The 24,683-nt window shown below is 43.2% G+C and overlaps 1 protein-coding gene across 2 annotated transcripts; it reads left to right on the top strand.

Annotated features, from left to right (window-relative positions):
- Positions 1-155: 155 nt before the first annotated feature.
- On the top strand, positions 156-24,683 carry Cnih4 (cornichon family AMPA receptor auxiliary protein 4). Of its 2 annotated transcripts, XM_028861085.2 has the most exons (6): positions 156-398; positions 7,558-7,816; positions 10,442-10,510; positions 13,026-13,138; positions 21,853-21,993; positions 24,048-24,683. In XM_028861085.2, exons 2-6 carry the CDS (start codon positions 7,748-7,750, stop codon positions 24,073-24,075), a joined length of 420 nt encoding a protein of 139 aa, XP_028716918.1. In that variant the 5' UTR covers positions 156-398; positions 7,558-7,747; the 3' UTR covers positions 24,076-24,683. The 2 variants fall into 2 exon arrangements, with proteins under 2 accessions (XP_028716918.1, XP_028716920.1); XM_028861087.2 differs by lacking the exons at positions 156-398; positions 7,558-7,816; positions 10,442-10,510 and adding an exon at positions 11,116-11,218.

Here is a 24,683-nt window from a genome sequence, read left to right as displayed (position 1 = left end):
CTCCAACCTTTGCGGCTGCGCAGACTCTCCCGAGCAAGCAGTAAACTTGGTGTTCAGCCAGGCGTAGCGGCACATGCTTGTCACTTCAATATTCGGGAAGCTGGGCAAGGAAGATGGGTGGGAGTCCAAAGGCAGCAGGACCAAGTGGCAAGGTGATGTCTCAAAACAAAGTTTGGGTTTGTCACCTTCCAGGCTGGGAACCGCCACACGTTCGTCTGTGTGTGTATGTGTGTGTCGCTTTGAGACGGGGTCTCACTGTAAAACCGGGTCAGTGTGGAACTCAGTCTGCAGCCTGAGGAGTTTTCCCCTTAGAGACGTCTTTCCAAGATTCGTGACTTTGTTGCAGAAAAGAATTTCAGGAAGAACCAATATGAAGCAGAACTGGAGTTTGTTAAAAGGTACCTTAATCAGTCTTAAGCACAGTGGTTAACAGAGCGATACTCAGGGGAAGAACTAGATAAAACTCGTGCGAGTATGGGTTTCTTGGCCTTTTCAAGGGAGACTTGTGCAGAGAGAGGAGTTTTTGCAGTGGGTATGTGTAGGAGCCTCCGGGTTGTTATTGGTGTTTGTTTGTAAGGTACATTGTTCAAGGAGTAATTTACAATAAGGTTTAAGTGGTTCTTGAGAGAGTTGGATTTATGAGGGAGAAGTGCTGAGAATACAGAATGGGATGTCAGTTTCTTTTCTGTTGTAAAATACACGACAACTTATAGAAGGGTTGATTTGGGGCTCACAGCTCCAGGGGCATTACTGTCCAGGAGGCGGAGCAGAGGACAGCAGGCAGGCAGCTGTGGGACAGCAGCTGACAGCACACATCTCTAGCCGTAAGCAGAAAGCCTCGAACTAACTCAAATTGGTAGAAGTCTTTTGAAACCTCAAAGCCTACCCCCTAGCAAGGCCACATCTAGTTCTCCCAAACAACCACTAACTAGAGACAAGTATTCAACTGCCCAAGACTGTGAGGAACATCTATTCAAACCACCGCAGTACCGTACCCAGCAGACTTTATGTTTCATTCCTGGGTACCAAACCCAGAAACCTCACACAAAATAGGCAATCACTCCAACTGAGAGCCACATCAAGTGAACTCTATCCCTAGCTCCGAATTTCATTCTTCTTAACCAGAATAATATTCCAGTGTGTGTGTGTGTGTGTGTGTGTGTGTGCATATATATATATATATATAATATACATATATGCACACACACATACATTGCATTGCATATATACATACATATACATTGTGTGTGTGTATATATATGTATATATATATACAATGAAATATTCTGGTATAAAAAGAATGAAATTTGAACCTATATATGTATAAAATATTTTAATATTTAACTTAATATTTTAATCCATTCATGTCTTGACGGGTGTCCAGGTTGGCTCCGTAACTTGACTGTAGGGAATCGTGTTTAATGAAATATGGGTATGTAGGTATGTCTTTTGTGTACCGACGGCAGTCATTCGTTTGGCTATATACCTAGGAGTGGGTCAGTTAGATCACGTGACAGTTCCATTTTAGGAATCTTCCTACTGTCTTCCATAGTATCTGTAGTAGTTTATGGTCCCATAAATAGTCCCTAAGGGTCCCTTTCTCTCCGAGTCCTTGCTCGCATTTGTTGTGAATTATCTGTAACAGCCTTTCTGCCTGGAGGGAGATGGAATCTCAGAAGTACTTTGCATTGCCCTGTGTCACCGCTTTCACTGGCAGGAATATACTTTTACATTGCCACTAACATGGCTAAGAACTCCAGTTATTGGGCGGGGGGCACCGTAGCTCATTTTGGAATCCCAGCATTCAGGGGGCTGAGGCAACAGAATTGCTACAAGACTGGGCTAGCCTGTGCCACTTCGTGAGTCCCAGGTCACTCTTGGCTGTGCTGTGAGACCCTGCCTCAACAACAACAACAACGAATAACACGCATTTCATGTCTTTATCAACATGCATTTTCTGTTATTTTGATAGTAGCCATTCTAATAGATGTATCACTTCATTGTAGATTTGATTTACATTCCCCTAGTGGTTAGTAATATTGAAAGTCTCCATGTGTTTATTGGCCATTTGTATAACCTTGGGGAAGTATCCATAAGTTCTTTCTCCGTTGACATTTATTTTTTTCTTTCTTTTTGTTGTTGTTTGTTTGTTTGAGACAGGGTTTCTCTATATAACAGCCCTAGCTGTCCTAGAACTTGCACTGTAGCCCAGGCTGGCCTCAAACTCACAGAGATCTATCTGCCTCTGCCTCCCAAGTGCTGGGATCAAAAGTGTGCGCAACCATACCCGACTTCTATTGGCATTTCTTAATTCAGTTTGCTGGGTAATTGCTGTGTTGCATTTTAGGAATCTCTGTATGTTTGATATTAATCTCTGATGAGATATTCGATCCAAAAATATTTTCTCTAATTCTAGGGGCTGCCTTTTGCTTTGTTGAAGTGTCTTTGGTGTTGTTTTTTGAGACAGGTTCTCTCTGTTAGGTAGCCGTGGTTGTCCTTGAACTCACAGAGATCCACATACCTCTGCCCCCTGAGTGCTGAGTTTAAAGGCATGCCCTACCACACCTGACTCTTTTCTTTTTCTTCCTTTTCTGTCTTTTTCTTTTTCTGTTGTTGTTTTGAAACAACATCTTGCTACCTGGCCCTGTTACCTCTGAGCTCTCAGTAATCTTCCTTGCCTCAGCTTCCTGAATATTGAGATTATAAGCATGTGTCACCGTGGCTGCCTTGGCAGCACACACACATATACATAAATATTTCATGCATGTGTGTAAGAGTGTGGACACTCAGGCACTCTGGTATGCACGTGGAGGTCAGAGGATAACTAGCAGGACTGGGCTCTCTCGCCATGTGAGTTCCAGGAACACATGAGAGCCAGTGAAAAACAACACAAATAATAAAACAGAAAGAAGAGAGCAACCAGGAAAAGGAAGAGGTTGTCTAACTTTTGTTAGTAACCTGAGCTACCTAAGGAGGCTGTCTCAGAGGGAAGGGACAGAGAGAACTTTCGTCTAAATTCATTGTTGAGATTACTTAGACACAGTTTCTTGGGTTTTTTTTTTTTTTTTTAGATTTATTTATTTATTATGTGTTCTGCCTGTGCACCAGATTTCATCATAGTTGGTTGTGAGCCACCACATGGGTGCTGGGATTGAACTCAGGACCTCTGGAAGAGCAGCCAGTGCGCTTAACCTCTGAGCCATCTCTCCAGCCCGCCTTGTTTCCTTTTGGTTGTTGCAAACTGCACATTTTGAGATCGGGTAGCAATTCCTTTCACCTGTTTTATTGTTGCCACTTGTCATTAGTTTAGTTACTCTTCTGATTCAATTTTGGAAGCCTTTTTGGTCATGACTGACTCAATAAAGACCCAGATGCTCTTCTTTTCTTCTTTTCTTTTCTTTTTCTTTTTCTTTTTCTTTTTTTTTTTTTAGGCAAGGCTGGCTGGGTTAGAATTTACAGAAATCCATCTGCCTCTAATCTTGAGTGCCCGATTAAAGGCCTTTGGGAAATGGTAATTTAATAATTGTGGTTAATTATGGTGTGAGCTTTTACATTTTCTCAGGATTAGAAAAGCATGTAAAGAATACAGGACAGGCCCAGTGTGATGATGAATGTAATCCCAGAACTCAGGAGGCAGAGGCAGACCCTGAGTTCCAGGTCAGCCAGGACTACACAGTTGAGACCCTGTTTCAAACAGAGAATACAGGATCTTCAGGGTTTTCTGTTCCATCTTGGGGAATGTATATGAGATGAGGTTTATGTGGGTTGCTTTTAATTTTTAAAAAAGATTTTATCTTACTTGTTATTTGTGTAAACGTGTGTGTGTGTGTGTGTGTGTGTGTGTGTGTGTGTGTGTGTGTGCAGGTGCTTATGGAGGCCAGAAGAGTGTTGGTTAGATACCCTGGAATTGGAATTCCAGGCAGCTGTGAGCCTCCTAACGTTGAGTGCTGGAACCCAAACTGTGGGTCTCTGCAGGAACAATGAGTGGTCTTTGCCACTGGAATATCTCTGCAGCCAGCTAGTTTTAATTATTAAGTACATTTATTTATTTGTGTGTGTGCAGATAATAATAAATTTTATTTATCCAATAAAGATGGATAATAGAGTATTTTCTCTGAATTTTCCAAATACAAATGGACTGGACATGGTGAATATAATTCTTACCTGATAATTGTTCTTATTGTATATAGTTTTACTATATTAGAATTAAAACCTTTCCTTTTCAATTAGACAAAAAGGGAGGAATGTTGCGGAATATTTGTTTACACTGTGAAGATGTGTCTTTGCCTAAGGCACCTTCTGACTGGTTTAATAAAGAGCTGAGTGGCCAATAGCTAGGTAGGAGAGAATAGGCAGGACTTCTGGAGAAAGAGAAGTCTGGGTTAGAATCCAGGCACTGTAAATGGATAGATGTTTCCATACCCTGACTGCACGGTCCCAAATAACCGACTCAGAGGCTGAATATGAACTATAAATGCTTGACTAGCTCAGGCTTGATACTAGTTAATTTAGTTAACTCTTACACTTAAGTTAGCCCATATTCCCTATTTACACTCTGGCATGTGGCAGTACCTTTATTAGTATGGCATGTTCATCTCCTGCTCCCTCTGCATCTTGCTGGCGACTCCTGACTTTGCCCTTCTCCTTCCCAGCATCCTTAGTTTAGTCACCCCATCTATACTTCCTGCCTGGTTACTGGCTAATCAGCATTTTATTAAACCAATTCAAATGACAAATCTTTACAGTACAAGAGGATTATCCCACAGCAAGGCACACAGGAGATGACTTTGAGATGAGGAACAAGTCAGACATAGGGTACAGAAGGGAGGTGACCAAGCCACATGACAGAACATAGATTAATAGAAACAGATTCATTTAAGTTGTAAGAACTAGTTGGGAAAAAGCCTAAGCTAAGGCCAAATTTTCATAATTAACAATAGTCTCCGTGTTGTTATTTGTGAACTGGAGACCCAAAGGAAAGTCTGACTACAACCTGCATGAATGTCTGTGTACCATGTGTGCAGTGCTCCCAGAGGCCAGAGGAAGTCATCAGATCCCCTGTAACTGGAGCTACAGGCACTTGTTAACCATCATGTGGGTGCTGGCAATCAAACCTTGGTCCTCTGGGAGAACATCAAGGACACTGAAGCACCGAGCATCTCTTCAGCTCCTGGGTTTGTTTTTAATCAAATCTCTTCTGATAACCATTTGTAACCATTTTATTAATCACTCGCTATTTACAGTGGAGGTCCTAGGAATACTCAGCAAAATATGCTGCCTTTTATCACAATATAGGGAATGACTGGCTAAGCATGATTGTTTGACTGCCTTTGACTTCTCAAAACTTTTTAATTTTTTTAAGTGTGTGGGTATTTTGCTTGCAAGTATGTATGGGTGCCATATGCATGCAGTGCCTGTGGAGACCAGAAGAAGACATTGGATCTCTGGAACTGGAGTTACAGACAGCTGTGAGCCTCCATGTGGGTACTAGGAATGGAACCCAGGTCTTCTGCAAGAGTAGCTAGTGCTCTTAACCACTGAGCCATCCTTCTAGCCCCGTCCACCCTCCCACCTTTTTTTTTTTTTTTTTTTTTTTTTCTTCTTAAACACAGCAAGCTTCTACTGTCTTGGGCCTTTTCAGTCCCCTGCAAATCTTCCAACACGGTTGTTTTCGATTCTGTGTGAATTCCTCAGCCTGGTCTCTGCCTGTGTTCAGGTGTTTCCTCATGCCCTTCCAGGTGCTCAGAAGTGCTTTTAATCAGTATGGCCTACCTCCTGTCTCCTCCCACACTTCCCATGCAAGATACAGTCGTGGGTACCTTCCATCTCTGTTCCTTATATCTCTAAGGCCTAGAACAGTATCTTAATACAGTAGTTGACATGCACATATCAGACAGTTGACTGGATAGAGGCATGTACAGGGTACAGTGGGAGTGTCATAATAACCTGGTAGAGAAATCTTAACTGTACTTCTACCTTTAACCTAGGAACCCTAAATGAATCTATGGGTTTACCATGTTGTCAGGCAAATCCAGTTTGTTTTGCCTTCAATCTAATTCTCTTATCTGGCTTCTCTCTTAAGTAACCTTCTTACTGATAAACGTTTATACACATTCAACGCACCAAACAGCCATAACAATATAGTTTTAAATGTAAATCTGATCAGCGTACTCCTTCTCTAATTAAAACTCTGGTGGTTTCTCAGGATGAAGTTAGACAGGCTGGGAAGATGACCCAGAAGGTACAGGGGCTTGTCGCCAACCCGACAATGCTAGTTCAGGCCCTAGAACCTACACGGTAGACCGAGAGAACTTTTACAGGCTGCCTGGCCTCTGGCCTCCACATGTGCACCCACCTATCCATATATACACTAAAATAAATGTAAAAAATTGACAAAAAGTTAATCCCCCCTCCAAAAGTCTCCAAGGCCCGTGTGACCTTGTCCTGCTTGCCTTTGACGTTTGTTTTGTTGTTGTTTTGTTTATTTTTTGTTTTTTTTTTTGAGACAGGGTTTCTCTGTGTAGGTTTGCGCCTTTCCTGGATCTCACTTATGTAGACCAGGCTGGCCTCGAACTCACAGAGATCCGCCTGCCTCTGCCTCCTGAGTGCTGGGATTAAAGGCGTGCGCCACCACCGCCCACCTTTGACTTCTTAAAACTCAATTTCTTGGGCTTTTTCGGTCCCCTGCAAATCTTCTAACACTGTTGTTTTCAATTCTGTGTGAGTTCCTCAGCCTGGTCTCTATCAGTGTTCAGGTGTTTCCTCGTGCCCTTCCAGGTGCTTAGAAGTGCTTTTAATCAATATGGCCTACCTCTTGTCTCCTCCCACACTTCCCATGCAAGGTACAGGTTTGTGGGTACCTTCCATCTCTGTTCCTTGTATTTCTAGGGCCTAGGACAGTGCCTCACATACAGTAGCTGTTCAGAAAATACAAGTTAAATATATGGATGAGTGAGTGAATGACTGCTGTAGTTGGCTTCTACAGGTCTGTCACCTGCTGAAGTTCCTTTTTTAGTATTTAGTTGCCACCTTATTGCCTTATTACCCACCCGAGCCCTTGTTTGCTCTGCTCATTCCTGCACTTGAAGTGAAGTTCGTGGTCTGTAGGGGTGTAGTTAGAGCTATTGGCTAAGAGAATGAATGCTTGAGTAAAACATCGGTTTCTGTAAAGATCTTAAAATTCAGAGATGAGAAAGCTTGCTGTAACCAAGAATAGGCAAGCAGCTAGGCAAACTCTGGGGGAACAGAGCTCAACCTTGAAGCCAGGAGCGGTAAGGTTAGATTTGTATTTGAGATGAAAAGTTATAGAATGCAAATGAATAGAGAGCAGACACAAAGGCCGCCCTGTGTGGAGGCGCATGCCTGTGATCCCAACACTGAGGAGACCCAAGTTAGAGGCCAGCCTGGGCTACAGAGTGAGTTCCTAATGCACACGCACACGCTCATTCCCCCAAAACCAACAATGGCAGACAAGGAAGGATGGAAGAAAGTTTAAAAAAAAAAAAAGAAAGACAGAAATTTCATACACGGTGAGTTACTCCTTATTCGTGCCCGCAGGTTACTAGCGGTCAGTGGACTCTCTACAAGGTTGAGGCCCTCCGCCTCCTGCACGCACCGGGCACTAGTGAACTGCATTTCCCATCGTGCATCGCGCCGGGAAGAGCCTCCTGGACCACAACTCCCGGCATACCGCCTGTCCCGGCGGCGCGGCCCGGAGCTGGTTTGACGGGCGGAGCGGCGGCGGAGGATGGAGGCGGTGGTGTTCCTCTTCTCGCTCCTCGACTGTTGCGCGCTCATCTTCCTCTCTGTCTACTTCGTATCCTTGCTGGAGGCGGGCCGGGGCCGCCGCTCATCCCCAGCGCTGCCGCCGCCAGGGCAATGGGCGGAGGGTGGGCCCGGCGGGCGCCGGCAGGTGTGGGGTGAGGGGGCGGCGGCGCGGGCCCGGGGCTCGAGCGGAGGAGCCGCGCTTCGCCTCTGGCCGGCCTGAGCCAGCTTCCCCCCCGGCCGCCTCTCCTCCTGCCCCTGCCCGCCGGTGCCCCCGGGAGAGCGACGAGGTCCGGGGCCGGAGGTTTTGCCGGCTTCTCTCGTCCCCGGCGGCACCCTTGCCCCTTTGTCCTCGCGGGTGTCTGTGCTTCTGGGGACTCCCCACACCCAGGAGATGACTCATTCTGAGAACCGGCGATGTGCTTCCATCACGTGCGGTTCTTTAGAGCGTTTTTTAAAAAAGGAGTTACTTCAGAAGCATCCACAAAGTGTTTTTGATTGCCCCCAGCAGTGGGAGATCTGTAAATTCAGTAACTGCACGTGACTTAGCCCTCAGTTTCTAAACTTAAAAAAAAAAATCTCGTCCGTGTTAAAATTTAGTATTTTCTGCTACAGATTTCAAACAGTATTTTCCAGACCAGTAAATGGTGTTCAGCAACCTAGCACTGTAGTGACTACAGCTCTTCCAGTTCTCGGGGGATCATGGTCTTTGTTGTAGCACAGTGTTGTAATGCAGGAGTGTAATGCACAGTCCAGTTTTAAGTAATTAAATGCGACTAGAAAAGTGTATTAGGACCTTTGCATGTTACCCCCTTTTCCTTCGAAATCACGACCCCTTTTCTGATCAAATTTAATCTTTTGTTTGGCACTGTGCAACTTTAGGATAGCTGCGGAGTATACCTTCCACTTTATTGTGAACTGACAATTTGTTTTAATAGGAAGGGGCAAAATTTGGAATTAGGAATCCTTGCTCACTGTATCTTACCTGCTTCAGTTTTCTTTAGGATTGGAGGTGTTTGTTTCCTAGATGCACACAACGAGAACTTGTGTTAAACGCCCAGTAGTGGCTGCCCTGTTCCGATTATTTAGCAGCAGTTTCTACTTTGATGATTTCTAATGAAAAGAGCCCTGTGTTTTATTAGCCTTGAGGAACTGACTAAAAGGGCAATATCTCTTCCCTAAGTTCTGGTGACCAGTATTTATTTCGCTTGTGATAAAAGGAACCAGAGCTATTTGACAGCCTGAAATGTAATGCTTTTTATAATTATTATTATTTTTTGTAGTTTGGAAAACTAGATTTGATCATCTAAAACAGTCTTGGTCTACAGCAGATCATGTATGTATGCACATGTTAACGGGAATGTTTAACATTGGTTACACATTCAGGGTGTGTTTTTGGTGAAAACTTACACATTACTGTGTTGTAGGACAGTTGCAACAATAGCTTTACAGAGGGCAGTTGGGAAATGGTCGGAACAGACTTCATGTAGACTACAGAAGTGTGTGGCGTTTGAGTAGTGAAGGGACCTACAGGGAAAAGTAGATAGATGCGGTCACTGGCAAGAGCAAGGTGCAGGGACAGGCATGTTCATTTCTGAGGGATGGCTAAGGAGCACCGGGAATACATGGTTGGGAAGGAAGAATTAGATCAGATAGAAGAGGAGGGCAATAGTGAGTCACTGCTAACTTTTGACATCAAGTGGCTTTAGGTCCAGGATACACAATTTCTGTTAGAAGTAAGTTTCAGCGGTCTTTTGTTGATCTGGGGGTGTGGTTCAGTGGTAGAGTACCTCTATAAGGCCCTGGACCAAGAGAGGAGGGGAAACACGTTGGTCTGAGGACTGTAGTTAACAATGTATCCTATTAGTGAAAAGTGGTAAGACTGGGAAAGTAGCATGCTTTTTACTGCACAAGTAACCATGTGAGGTAATGACTGGCTAGGTTTTATCATTCTGCAATGTGTATACTGTTTGAAACATGTTATATATAATAGGTAAATGCATGCAATTCTGTCCCTTTAAAAGCTCAAAATACAGCAGTTTATTAGGAAGATGAATCTGTAGAGTAGATTGAAAATAGAGTTTGGAAGATAAACCAATTGGGAAGAGGTTCTTCTGAATTTGAACTATAGTGTTAATTGTGGTATTGGCATTACCTGGCTATGAATTTGTGGGGAAGTGATGAGTTAGGCAATACTTGGTTGAGGACATTTTACTTTTTACCAAATTTTACCTTTTTTTTTTTCTTTTGAGAATGTTAAATGTATCTCATCCTGGCCTTGATATTCAAATTCATTATGTAGCTGAGGGTGGCCTTGAACTTCTAATCTACTCATCTCCTGAGTGCTGGAATTGCTTTCTGAAACATAAATAATATTGGTTGTTAAACAGGAAGTATGTCTCATGACAGATGGCTCATTACAGTGAAGTATCTGCTGTACAAAGACCTAGTTCTGATCCCCAGCACGGGAAAGTGGAAAAGAAAGGTCCCAGGGGCTTCTTGGCTAACCAGTGTAGTCAAACAGCAAGTTTCAGGTTTAGTCAGACAACCTGTCTCAAAAAAAATAAAGTGGAGAGCAATAGAAGATTGCCAACATCAACCTCTGGTGCATGTGCACACACATATACCTTACAAACATCAAAATTATGTATATATAATCCCTTATCTTGACCCTCAGATCATTACATTGTCTGATTTAGAATGTGATTACATTAACGCTAGATCATGTTGCTCAAAATTAAACAAGGTAAGACATCTCTTTACTCATTTTTGGTTGAAGCCAATTCTTTTCATATTAAGTTTTCTTATAGATAATCAACATTTGCATTTTTTTCTTTTAGGATCTTAGGTATTCATTGTAATGTAGCTCGAACTGCTATGTTTTACAGTATTTAGATCATGAAACTATGCTCTGTTGTTTCTTTACTGTGCATGTCCCTGGTCGTCTTGTCTACATGAGGCCAATTGTTCTTGTTTTCTGTGCTCATACTACTACCTCCCACTCATGGAAAAAATGTTCAGTCTGCCTTTGGTTGAGTGAAAGAAGATCTTTCTTGTGTGGTTTGTGGGAAAAAAAAATAGACTTGGTTAGTTAATTTGTTTTAAGGCCATTTTATATTTAGTATAATAAGAACTTTATATTGGCATAAATTCTCTGAGTTGGAGAGTTCAATCTAGATACAGGGAAACCATTTATCCCTGATTCATTTTATGAGATGGACAAAGAAGCTTTCTGGATAAAATTTCTTGTAAAAATATATTGAGGGACATTTTTTGCTTTACTTGAAAAACAGTACTCATGTGACTTCATATCTTAAGTCTATAGGAAAAAAACAAAAACAAGAACAAGAGGAGTTGGTTGTTAGTTATTCCCCTACTGGAAACACCTGCTTCCTCATCTGTGTTGTTTGGTCGCCATACCTGGCTTGTTGTACCATCTTTTTTTCTTTGCAGAGTAAGTTCATGTTCCCGTATTTGTGTCATTACGATCTACTCTTGTAAAAAAAATAAGTCTTCATTGATGAGCCTCAGAGCAGACGGTGATAATATTTCCCTTGGACTCCCATCCCCAACCCCTGTGGTGGTGCACACCTTTAATCCCAGTACTCAGGAGGCAGAGGCAGTCAGATCTCTGAGTTCAGGGCAGCTTGGTCCGAAAAGCGTGTTCCAGGACAGCCAGGCTACACAAATAAACCCTGTCTCAAAAACAAACAAACAAGAAAGAGAAAAAGGGGAGAGGGGCAATAATTGTCGCATTTCTTTATTTCCTTAGTTTTTTGTTTGCCTAGTACTAAGTTTTCAGACACATCTGTAAGCCCTTCGATACTATTTTCTACATAGTAAAATGCCAGGTATGGTAGTGAGTGTCTGTAATTCCAGTATTTAGGAGGCTGAGGCCATAATTTGGCCATAATTTTAAAGCCAGCCTGACTTCATAGCAAGACCCCTTTGACTTTCTCTCCCCTAAATGTTAGTAAAAGATGAAAAGAATATATCAGTTTTTCCCCCCGGGGGGGGGGGGGGCATTTCTTTTTCAGGCCCACATGCTCTGCTGCCCTCCAGTTGGCTGTTCTGAGGCTGCTTCTTAGTTCTCATTTGATTGTGGGTTCCCTGATTTTTGAACCTCGTGTCCTTCTTGGCTACAACTTCATTTTGGGAGAGTAGGTTCTTGAGGTACAGCCAGCATGTAGGAATTGGAGTTTTGAAATGTCTGCGTTTAAACATATCTTACCTGTATCCTTGATTCTTTATCTGAGTGCAGTGTTGTAGTCTGGCAGGTAATTTTTCTTTCTGACTTTAAAGACATTGTTTAGTAATCTTATGTTGTTCATTGCTATTCAAGTTAACACCCGTTTATTTTTAGTTATGCTTACGTGTATGGGCCACACATAAGCATTTGTTGTGGGCCATCTCCTGTGGGTGCTGGGAAGAAAACTCGGGCCCTCTAAGAACAGCCAGTGCAATAACCATTGAACCATCTCTCCAGCCTTCTTTTTAAAATTTCTATTCTTATTTTGTTGTTGTTTTGAGGCAGTCTCACTAGGTTGCCCTATTGAATTTACAGTGATTTCCCTGCCTTCCTAGTGCTAGGATTTCAGGCACTTATCAATACACCTGACCATTTATTTTAATTTTGTCTTTCTGAATGGCATTTGCTTCCTCAGGATAATGGGGATTGGGAAATATTTGAAGATGGACATTCTAACTGAAAAGGCATCTGTATGGATATGACCCACACTGATTTAGAGCAGGAGGCTTTGGCATAGTAGCATAGATACTGAACTAGAAAGTACATAGTGCTGGGCAGGGGTGGCGCACACCTTTAATCCCAGCACTCGGGAGGCAGAGGCAGGCGGATCTCTGTGAGTTCAAGGCCAGCCTGGACTACAGAGGGAGTTTCAGGAAAGGCACAAAGCTACACAGAGAAACCCTGTCTCGAAAAACCAAAAAAAAAAAAAAAAAGAAAAAAAAAAGAAAGAAAGAAAGTAAGTAGTACTCTCCTTCTTCCCTAGGTGTTCAGACTTGTTTAGGAAAGAGTGTAAGACTTGGCTTAGGGTGAAATAGAACTGAAATTTAAATGCTTCATTTTTTTAAGCTATCACCTAATGTATATGCTTAGGGTGAGAAGTTGTAGCCCTGTCTGGGATTTCCAAGTCTAAAATAAAAACCCTCTGTACATTCATCAGTTTGGCTTAAGTGTCATGTTCAGCCAGGAACGACAGATAATCAGAGAGATGTAATGCTTTGTTCTCTGCTTGCAGTGGGTCATACCAGAGTTGATTGGCCACACCATTGTCACTGTGTTAATGCTTGTTTCATTGCACTGGTTCATCTTCCTTCTCAACTTACCTGTTGCCACCTGGAATATATATAGGTAAGTATAGTTTGTGTTCTGTTTTGTGACAGTAGTTCTTAAAAAACATCAACAGCAGGGCCTGGTGGTATATGTCTATAATCCCAGCGCTTGGTAGTAATCCCAGCATTTGGGAGGTGGAATTAGAAGGACCAGAAGCTTTGAGTCTAGCTTTGGCCATTTAGTGAGTTTGAAGACATTCTAGGCTACATGAAACCCTAGATAAAAGAAAATAATTAACAGCATGTTCTCCCCACAAAAATATCTCAGTGATTGAAATAAAGAACAACAAAGTACTTCATGAAATCAGAATAAATTATTGTTTACTTTGGTATATTGGACAGATAGTAGTTTGCATGACTCAGTCTTGTGGTGAAGCACAAAAATCACCTGTGTAAGAGTAATATAGTCAGGCAGTGGTGGTGCATGCCTTTAATCCCAGCACTCAGGAGGCAGAGACAGGCAGATCTCTGAGTTTGAGGCCAGCCTGGTCTATAGAGAGAGTTACAGGACAGCCAGGGTTACACAGACAAACCCTATCTCAAATCCTTTTCTTCTAATAGTCAAAGGCTAGAGACAATAAGGCCTTTATTTGTCTCTATAATACTGGAAATATATCAAAGAAAGTTGCATTTTAGTGACTGCAAAGTAGGCAACTTGGGTTTGGGACTTTTTGTTTATTTTGAGGTTTTTGTTTGTTTTTGCAGTGCAGATTAAATAACACTAAATTTTTTATTTAAAACCTTTTGGGCCGGGCGGTGGTGGTACACGCCTTTAATCCCAGCACTCGGGAGGCAGAGGCAGGCGGATCTTTGTGAGTTTGAGGCCAGCCTGGTCTACAGAGCGAGATCCAGGAAAGGCGCAAAGCTACACAGAGAAACCCTGTCTGGAAAAACCAAAAAAAAAAAAAAAAAAAAAAAAAAAAACCTTTTGGAAATAAGGGGGTAGAGAATGGTTCAGCAGTTAGGAGCACTCACTGCACTGTAAGAGTGTGGAGCTTTAGATCTGAACATCCAGAAGCCCAGCATCCTGCATTCCTACACACACACACACACACACACACACACACACACACACACACAAGTAAATGACTAACTAGAGGTTTTTATTTAGAAAGTACATTAGTCACTTTTCTCATGCCGTGACCAGAATGCCTTATAGAAATAAAGTAAGGAAGGATTCTTTTAGCTTACTGAGTCAGAGCTCTCAGTTCATGGTACTTGGTCCCAAGCCCTTGTCCAGGAGGAGGAGCCTCTTCACTCCGTGGCAGCTAGAAGCAGAGAGAGAGGGGAATGGGAAGGGACTAGGGCAGGAGACAGCCCCAAGTGCATGAACCCAGTGACATAGTGCTGCTGGACCGCCTGCCGCCTGTCACCACTTCCCAGTGGTGCCTTCATAGTGCAGGTACATCAAGGGGTTAATCCATTGATTAGGTCACAGTTCTCATCATCTAATTGCTCCCGGAAACTTCACAGACACACCCAGAGGTGTGCTTTACTAGTTTGGACTTTCTTTATCTTTTATATTGACAATCAAGATTAATCTTCCTTCTGTGGGCATGTGTGGAGGTGTGGTGGCAATAGCCTTTACTCCCAGCACTTAGGAAGGAGGCTAGGTAGGCTGATATCTGAATTCAAGGCTAGCTTGGGCTACAGAGCAAATTCTGGGATATCCAGGGCTACACAGAGAAACCCTGTCCTTGAAAAAGAAACAACAACAAAATTAATCATCCCAGGAGATTTGTTCAGAAATAACCCAGGGGAAACACTTATAGTCAGTCAAGCTGTTATAGTTTTTTATCTAGTGAAAAATTGTGGAATGATAGTTATTTATTTATGTGTGTGTATGTGTGAATTATTTGTGTGGGTGACCATGGGGGCTAGAAGAAGGTATTGGATTCCAGGGAACTGTAGTTACAGATGGGTTTGACCTGCCATGTGGTATTGGGAACCAAACCCGAGTTCTGTGTAAGAGTAGCCAGCCATGAGTCAGTGCTTTTAACCAGCGAGCCGTTTCTCCTGCCCTAGAATTATTTTTATGTTGGTAGATGGCGTCTCTATTTTTTTAAGCTTTTATTTTGTTTATTGAGGGGCATAACCACTCATTGGCTGATTGTTAAATGTGTTATAAAATACCGTTAGAATAAAAACGAATCATGTAGTGGCATACATCTTTAATCTTGTTACTTGGGATGCAGAGGCAGATAGATTTTTTGTGAGTTTGAGGCCAGATTGGTCTACATAGTGAGTTCTAGGACAGCCAAGGGACACAGTTAGACCACCATCTCAAGCAAACAAAAAGAAAGGCAAGGAGTGCTAGTGAGATGCTCTGTGGGTGAAGGTGCTGGCTGCCAGGCTTGACAACCTGAGTCTGACCCCTGGAACCCATATGGTCGGACAGAACTGATGCCCTGCAATTGTCTTGTCACCTCATGTTTGCCATACCAGAAGCATGTGACCTCCCCTGCATCCTCTCCCACCTGTACTTGTGCTTGTACACACACACACACACACACACACACACACACACACACACACACACACACACAGAGACTAAATAATAAAGTAAAAAAGGATGTGGAAAAGAGTAAGAGTCAGAGTAGGCATGGCAGAACACATCTGTGATGACTTGGGAAACTGAAACAGAAGGATTTCGAATTTGAGACCAACCTGGGCTACACACAAGATCCTGTCTCAAAAACCAAACCAAAGTCTTCCTAGGACTGGCCTTGACCAGATTGTAAGGAATCTGTTCCCAGGATGAGGCTCGGATTAGGATGTTGGCATATATAGGTTGGAATCTGTTCCCAGGATGAGGCTCGGATTAGGATGTTGGCATATATAGGTTGTTCATGAGAAAGCAATAAGAAATTGAAAAAGGAAAACAATAAATAAAAAAAAATTACCCCAGGAAACATATGCTATGCTATAGAAAAGACTGACCAACTTTTCCACAGCTGAGACAGGAACTGATAGAGAAGTCATGGAGGAGTGCTGTTTATTGGCTTGCTTTCCCTGGACCACCCTCCTACATCAGTTATTATTAGTCAAGAAAATACACCACAGTCTTGCCCACAGACCATTCTGGTGGGGGCATTTCTCAACTGAGCTTCCTTCTTCCAAAACGACTCTATCTTATATCAGTGTACCATATAGTTTTACATCAACTTGACACAAGCTAAAGTCATCTAAGAGGACAGAACTTCAATTGAAAAAACGCATCAAGCTAGATGGTGGTGATGCACATTTTAATCCCAGAATTCTAGAGGCAGAGGCAGGCAGATCTCTGTGAGTCTGAGGCCAACCTGGTCTACAGAGCTAGTTCTAGGACAGCCAGGACTACACAGAGAAACCCTGTCCTAAAGGTTAAAAAAAAAAAAGTCTCTGTAAGATCAGACTGTAGGTAGAAACACTTGTAGGCCATTTTCTTAAATAGTGATTGTTGGTTAAACGGTGCACTGCCCTATGTGGGGTGGGGCAGAGAGAGGGAAGGAGGACCGACGGAAGGAGAGAGCAGAAAGAGAAGAAGGGGGACACACGGAGGGCCCACCTGCTTTTTAGGCTGGGATGCGGTCACAGGATGGTGACGTAATTAAGGACCAAATCCTTACATCCCAGACTTTTGCTTATTATAAAGAAAAGCAGGTAGATGGGAATAGGGGCGTCGTTCCTCTCAAAACTGCTTCCAGCTGATTTTTGGATATCGGTTGGATCTTGGGGGAGTCTTCCGAGGTAGACAGGCATTATGGGATGCTGTCTGTCATCTGTTTGCTCTGGAGACACGCATCCTCTTGGCTGTGGCTGGGAACTTTTTGTTTGACAAGATGCTGGTGACACCAAAAAAAAAACTTAGAAAAGAATCATTATTATTTTATGTTGGTAGATCCGGCCTGTCCCTATGGATTTTGAAACATGTTAAGCTTTTTCAGAGATAGATTATTTTAAAGCACCTGTTTTGTTTATTATTTTGGCATCCAGGAGACAGGTGATCAATTGTTAAAAGCATCTCACAGTAATAGATGTTTATATTAAAGTCTTTTTTGTAGCACCCAGATGCTTTTGGGTCTGGGGGTGTAAATACCTTTAGCTGTTACAGTTTCTTACTTGATGGTTTCTGGACTCCAGTCCTGTATCATTGGCTGAACATTGGCTTAGTTAGAAGAACAGGGAACTGGGAAGAGAAAAGCTTGTGGTGCATGAGAATTTGGTTTTTGGAATTAGGGACAAGGCAAAGATCAGGGCCCTGTCTGTATGAATGTGAGAACCACAGGCAGTGGATCTGGAGTGAAGCAATGAGCTCTTATTTTAGGTGGAAATCTATTTTTTATTAAGTAACTCTGAAAGTGCAATTAAATCTGGTGAGGTGGTGAGGCTGTCCTCTGTACCCGACAAGAAAGGAGAGGTGACATCCCAAAACTCCCAGGACTGAGTCAGTGGCTCTGGTGTCCAGAAGGAAAGAAACGGATTGCTTCCCTGCTGAGTTCTGGGTTCCCTGCCATGTCTGTAGCCAGGCCTAGGTCTGTTGGAGGTCTTAGCTTGATGTACCCATGCATCTTGGCGCCTGGGGGCAGTCAGCTGACTCGTCTTTCTAGGCGGCACTTTTAACAAGGCTGTTGATGGCCTGGCAGGGCATTCGCTAGCCCATGGCCTTTTCCTCACTTAAAACAGGGACCCAACAGCTTTTGGGAGTCAGCGAGTGCCAGCACTTGGCAATTTTGTTTTCGGGCTTTTATCTCTTCCCTGGCACATCTTAAATGCCACAGATGACTCTTTTGCCCGTGGGGTCAGGAGCCTTGCTCTCCAGATGCTTAAGTTTCAGTCGGGGAGGTCTGGGGAACCAGAGATGGATTTTACTCTATGTCCTGAATTTTTCCCTGATGATTGATGGCTTAAGGACAGCTTTTGGAAGATCTGCCAGGAGGCAGACTATAAATCGATCCTTTGGAAGACTTGTCTGAGGCTTTAAACTGATTTTTGGCTTAAGAGCCATCCTGACTACTGTAAACTTATTTGTATGGATCTTAGCCGCTTCCAGACCCGTCTGTGTCTCTCAAGGCAGTGTGAGAATGAGTGGGTAGAGTTAAGGTGAGTTAGGGCGAGTTGTAGAAACCGCCCAAGCCCGCCCGTTTGAGCCCACCCACTGCCATCGGAAGTCAGACAGAAAAGACTGCACGTGGCAGACGCAGAAGTGGGGAAGGAGAAGGGTTCAGAGCTTTAGCAGAAAGCTTGGAGATAAAGTAACTCTTATTTGCCCGTTTGCTGGCAGAAGTTCCCGTGACTCTGTTATGTGGCCAGGTTTACGCTGTGCTCGCCCCTATCCACCAATGTAGGTGGTAAATGTGTCCGCCCCTTTGTCCAGTGGCTGTAGCCGAGAGAAAAATAAAAAATTAAAATAACAAACCGGGATCAGATTACAATCTTGGGCGTCCCTGAGAGTGGAGAGAGATCCATGAGTCAGCTCAAGTCACTGTTCTCTTCATCAAGGGAAGGTGAGGGCTCCAGCTGCACTGCAGTTGGTCCACCATTGAACCCTAGACACCATTTACCCCCTTGTCAGGAGCGAAAATGTGCCTGCCCTTGTCAGTACAGCCCGAGGACAACTCCCCGGGGTGTCCATCGCAAAGAATATAGCTCAGACTACAGCCACGAGAAAGGCAGACTCACTGTGGTGATGACAGCGACAGCGTTAGCTGTGTGGAGGTCCAGCGGAGGCGACAAGGGACACATGTGCTCTCTCGCCGTCTTGAGGTCTCACTGGATGGGGGAGGAGGCAGCAGGCAGCAGGCACAGCAGGTCCTCCGTGCTCAGTGGTGTATCCAAGTCTGAACGGCACCTGTGATTGACGGGGGGGAGGGCCCATTGTGGGTGGGTACACCCCTAGACTGGTGGTCCTGAGTTCTATAAGAAAGCAAGCTGAGGGGGCTGACTGGAGAGATGGCTCACAGGTTAAGAGCACTGACTGCTCTTCCAGAGGGTCCTGAGTTCAATTCCCAGCAACCACATGTTGGCTCACAGCCATCTGCAATTAGATCTGGTGCCCTCTTCTGGCCTGCAGGCATTCATGCTGTATATATAATAAATAAATAAATCTTAAAAAAAAAAAAAGAAGAAGAAGAAGAAGGCGGCTGGGCAGTGGTGGCGCATGCCTTTAATCCCAGCACTCGGGAGGCAGAGGCAGGCAGATCTCTGTGAGTTCAAGGCCAACCTGGTCTCCAAAGCGGGTTCCAGGAAAGGTGCAAAGCCACACAGAGAAACCTTGTCTCGAAAAAACCAAAAAAAAAAAAAAAAAAAAAAGAAAAGAAAAGAAAAAAAAGAAAGAAAGCTGAGCAAGCCAGAAAGCAGCACTTCTCCATGGCCTCTGCATCAGCTTCTCCCTCCAGGTTCCTTCCCAGCTTGAGTTCCTTCCCTGACTTCCTTCATTGATGAACTGTGATATGGAAGTATAAGCCAAATAAACCCTTTCCTCCCCAGATTGCTTTGGTTATGGTGTTTCATCACAGCAATAGCAATCCTAGCTAAGACAATCGTGTTGATAAAAACTAGCTAGCACAGTAGGTCAGGGGTGTCCTTGAATCTCTCTCACCTCTACCTCCCAAGTGCTGAGATTACAGGGATGCACTAGCATGCTCACTTGATGCAGTGCTGGGACCAAACGCAGGGCTTTGTGCATGGTAGGCAAGCATTCTACCAACTGAATTCCATCCACAGCCCTGTCTACTTGACTTTACATTTATAGATTCTGGAAAGACATATATAAAGATGAGTTCATGGTCTTTTCTGACTGACCCTTAGCATGTCAAAGTTTATTTGTAGCTTGTATAAGCACTCTATTACTCTTTTTTTTTTTTTTTTTTTTGCCATCTGGGATTAAAGGTGTGCCCACCACAGCCAGCTGTACTCAGGGTTTTGTGTATGATGGAGAAAAGCTGTTCCACTGAGTCACATCTCTACCCCATATTTTATGTTTTTAAGCAACTTTGGGAAATTGTTTTCATAAGCAGTATGTATTGACTAGTGAAGTATTCACTAGTACCATATAGAGAAGGGCCAGGATATTGAGAATTCAGAGAATGGAGAAGAGATTTTATGGTTGGAACAGGGTTGCAGTAGTCAGAATGCAAAAGAGACGGCTTATAAATGATAGTAGAACAAATGCCAGGAATTTAGTGTGCTAGTTTGCAAGGTGAGAGAGACAAGAACTGGGGAAGAAGAAAGCCTTAAGGATCACCAAGGAACTTAGGTAACAGAATTCTGAACTGTAATCTGGTTGAGGTTGTTGGGAGGTATCATTTGGATATTCAGGTATGGATGGGCCCGTAGGGTTTAGGGGAGAGTTTAAAACTGTGACGCTCAGAGAAGAGGAAAGGACATTGGGAAACTGTATGTGGCAAGAGTGAAGAAATCAAGAAGCCTGGACGTGCAAGCAGGAGGAAGCTGTTTATGGTGCTGGGCAGAGTCATGTATGTTACACATGTGGCACAGTCCGGAGGGTGAAGCCTAGGCATAACCATGGGCTCTCATTCTACATAAACAAGTTCCTGAGAGCCAGGCGTGGTGATGCATATCTGGAACTTCAGCACTCAAGAAGCTGGGAAAGCATGACCCTCAAGTTCAAAGCTAGACTGGACTATGTATTGAGTTAGAGGCCAGAGTGGGACCCTGTCTCAGGAGCCAAGAGAAGGGGCTAGGGAGATGACCTGGTTGTCAGAGAGCAAACATTGTGACTGAGTTCAGATCCCAGCATGTAGCTAGAGTTTTCCTGCCTTGCCCACAGTCAGGACAAATCTTTGTCACCCGCCAGTCCCACAGCCGCTCAAACCCAACCAAGTAAACACAGAGACTTATATTGCTTACAAACTGTATGGCCGTGGCAGGCTTCTTGCTAACTGTTCTTATAGTTTAAATTAATCCATTTCCATAAATCTATACCTTGCCACGTGGCTGGTGGCTTACCGGTGTCTTCACATGCTGCTGATCATGGCGGCAGCTGCAGTGTCTCTCTGCCTCAGCCTTCCACTTCCCAGAATTCTCCTCTCTCCTTGTCCCACCTACTTCCTGCCTGGCCACTGGCCAATCAGTGTTTTATTTATTGACCAATCATAGCAATACAGACATACAGACCGTCCCACAGCACCAGCACCTAACGAATACCAGGTGGGCATGTTGGCCTGGGCCTGCCTGTCATCCTGACTCCCTGGAGCAAGCTGGCTCTCTAAACTAGATGAATTGGGGGTTCTGGGTTCAGGAAAGAAACTCTACCTTGATATAGAAGGTAGAGAGTAATTGAATTAAACACCTGATGTCAACTTTTGGCCTACACACACACACACACACACACACACACACACACACACACACACACACACACACAAGCGTGCATACATACATGTACACCACACACAAAAACACAAAACTTTATAACATTAGTTTGGTTTTGGAACTTCCTTTAACTTGTATCTAATGAGAAAGAGCTAAAGAGAGACAGACAATGTCTTAAAGGTTCTCAGTATTTACTAGGTATTACTACTACATTTTTTTTAGTGTATAGAAAATTAAATGAAAAGTTAGCAGTAGCTTCCAAAGGAAAACCAGGTGGTAGCCCAAGACGTCATCATTCTGCTCTGTTTTGTCTGAATTTGAGGCTGCAAGGACTGGTCCACCTTTGCAGGTTGATGACTGCTCCTCAGTATTCATGCGGAGGTTTGATTTCCTTCTAATGTGTGTATCTTTTATCAGGTTCATCATGGTGCCAAGTGGTAACATGGGAGTGTTTGATCCAACAGAAATACACAATCGGGGGCAGTTAAAGTCACACATGAAAGAAGCCATGATCAAGCTTGGTTTCTACCTGCTCTGTTTCTTCATGTATCTCTATAGGTAAGTTTAGAGTCCTCTTTACAGCATACCGGATGCCATGCCTGCTTTTGATTCATGAAGGATTATAGTACTGTAGCATTTTGTATTGGCATTGTAAAACTTCAGGGAATTATGTGAATTTATTGTATCTGTGCAGATTTTTTTATGTATTAAGTTTTCTTTAATACCTAAGTTATTCCTCAGCTGTTGAGGCTATTAACGTGCTCTAAAGCGGCTACTGCTATTTGTTTTCTGTCTTAGACTCTACCTGAGAGTTTTCACTGTCCCATTTCAAAATCTTAATGATTAGAAACTCTTATTCTGCCAGGCATAGTGGTATATGCTTTTAATTTCAGCACTCAGAAGGCAAAGGCAGGCAGATCTCTTAAGTTGGCCTACATAGTGATTTCAGGCCAGCCAGGACAATATGATAAGACCCTATCTGAAAAAAAAAAGGAAAAGAAGAAATAAAATAAAAAGGGAGTTGGAGAGATGGCTCAGTGGTTAAGATCACTGGTCTTCCAGAGGACCCAGGTTCAAGTTCTCGTACCCTCATAGTGGCTCATAGCCATCTCTAGCTTCAGTTCCAGGGGATCTGATGCCCTCTTCTCGCCTCTCTGGGTACCAGGCATGCGCATGATGCACAGACATAGATGCATACAAGAAGACTCCTAAGTAAAAATTTTAAAGTATTTGTAGGTTTTTTTTGTTTGTAACGCTGGCTATCCTGGAACTCACTATATAGTCCAGTCAGGCCTAGAACTTATGACAGTTCTCTTGTTTCAGTCTCCCTAATGCTGGTATTCTAGGTATGAACCACCACTCCTGGAAGGATTATGGTTTGGTTTTGGTTTTCAGTTATGATAGTTTTATGTGTGTGGTGTTTTGCCTGCATTTATGCTTGAGTAGCACATTTGTGCCTGGTGCCTCTGGAGTCCAGAAGGCTTCAGGTCCCCTAGAACTTGAGTTATAGTTACACGCTGCCATATAGGTGTTGGGAACTGAAACTGGGTTCTCTGCAAGAGCAAGAAGAGTTCTTAAGCACTGAGCTATGTCTCCAACCCCAAGATACTAGTTTTTAAAAATCATTATTTTAGCCAAGAATAGTGTTGCACATCTGTAATTCCAGCACTTGAGAGGCAGAGACAGGAGAATCACAAATTCAAGACCATCCAGGACTATTTAGTAAGTTCCATGGTTCCCAAAGTTAAAGCAAGATCCTATCTCAAAAACAAGAAAATAAGAGCTGGGCAGTGGTGGCACATGCTTTTAATCCCAGCACTCAGGAGGCAGAGGAAGATGGATCTCTATGAGTTCGAGGCCAGCCTGGGCTACACAGTGAGTACAGGACAGCCAGGGCTACACAGAGAAACCCTGTATTGAAAAGAAAAGCAAACAAAAAAACCCAAAACAAACAAATAAAACAAGTGGGAGTAGCATTTAAGGGGTAGTTTTTTTGTTTTGGGTTTTTTTTGGTTTTTTTTGTTTTGTTTTTTTGAGACAGGGTTTCTCTGTGTAGCTTTGGTGCCTGTCCTGGAACTCACTCTGTAGACCAGGCTGGCCTCGAACTCACAGAGATCCGCCTGGCTCTGCCTCTCAAGTGCTGGGATTAAAGGCGTGTGCCCAGCCATATTTTATTTTTAAAGAGTTTATTGTTATTTTTAGTGTGTGTGAGTGCTCACGAATGTGGATATGTGCAGGTGAGTGCAGGTGCCCTTGGAGGGCAGAGGCATTGGGTCCCCTGGAACTTGAGTGACAAGTAGCTGTTGTGAACCACCTGACCTGGGTCCTCTAGAAGAGCAATGAGTGTTCTTAACTGCTGAGCCATCTCGCTAGCCCCTACTTATTTTTTAGTGACAGTACCAAATTGGTTTTAGATTTAACTCTCTCTCTATCATCTCCATTTGTTTATTGTTTTAGTGGAAACATTAGAGGCTTTTATCTGAGTATTTCTGTCAGGTTTAAGTGACTGCAGTGAATATTTCTTGATGAACCTGGGGGTGCAGGTCTGAATGGACCAGATTCCAGGAGAATCCTAAGGAAACATTAGTAATTCCAGTTTCTTCTTTCCACAGTATGATTCTAGCTTTGATAAATGACTGAAGCTGGAGAAGCCGGGGTTGAAGCCAGCTACACTACACTGCACAATTGAGGAGCCAGAGACTACTTAAACCACCCTTAAAACCGTGACCATAGCAGTATATATTTTGGTCTTTGAACAAAAAAAAACCAAAAAACCTATTTTTGCTGTATTTTTACCACATAAAGTATTTACAAAAAAAGAAAAAAAAATGAATTGAGTTTTTGTAGATTTCTGATTCTCACCCTCAACACGTGAAAGTGTTTTGTGTTCTCTGTGGCTGTTTGGTAGAGGTAGGAATGTGTGCCCGCTTTGCAGGCCAAGGAAATGAGGACACACCCAAAAGAGCCCTTACTAGATAAGCTGGGCCGTCTTGAAGTCTGAAAAGCTGGAGCAGAGAGCAATACAGCTAATCTGGACAAAAGAAGAAGTTAGTTACCCCTCTTGTCTATATTGTGGCAACTTCATGTTAATGTGGCTTAAGAATTTTGGGGACTTTTCAGCTAAGTCTTTCAACAGAAAATGACATTTTAAAATATAATTATTTCTTTGCAGTATTTGAAGGCATGTGCCCAGGTACAATGTAATTCCTGCTTACAGAAAGGAAAAATAAACTATAAAATCAAGATTC

Source organism: Peromyscus leucopus, chromosome 15, assembly GCF_004664715.2.
Source record: "Peromyscus leucopus breed LL Stock chromosome 15, UCI_PerLeu_2.1, whole genome shotgun sequence".
NCBI classification, from domain to species: Eukaryota; Metazoa; Chordata; class Mammalia; order Rodentia; family Cricetidae; genus Peromyscus; species Peromyscus leucopus.
The sequence above is the reverse complement of the archived record's forward strand: the minus strand, read 5'-3'. Positions and strand labels throughout refer to the sequence as shown.

Excerpts from the sequence above, each read along its gene's own strand:
- Cnih4 (XM_028861085.2), top strand. The coding sequence starts at position 7,748 with ATGGAGGCGGTGGTGTTCCTCTTCTCGCTCCTCGACTGTTGCGCGCTC. Across the intron at positions 10,511-13,025 it reads GTTGCTCAAAATTAAACAAG|TGGGTCATACCAGAGTTGAT; the intron begins GTAAGACATCTC and ends CTCTGCTTGCAG. Across the intron at positions 21,994-24,047 it reads TTCTTCATGTATCTCTATAG|TATGATTCTAGCTTTGATAA; the intron begins GTAAGTTTAGAG and ends TTCTTTCCACAG.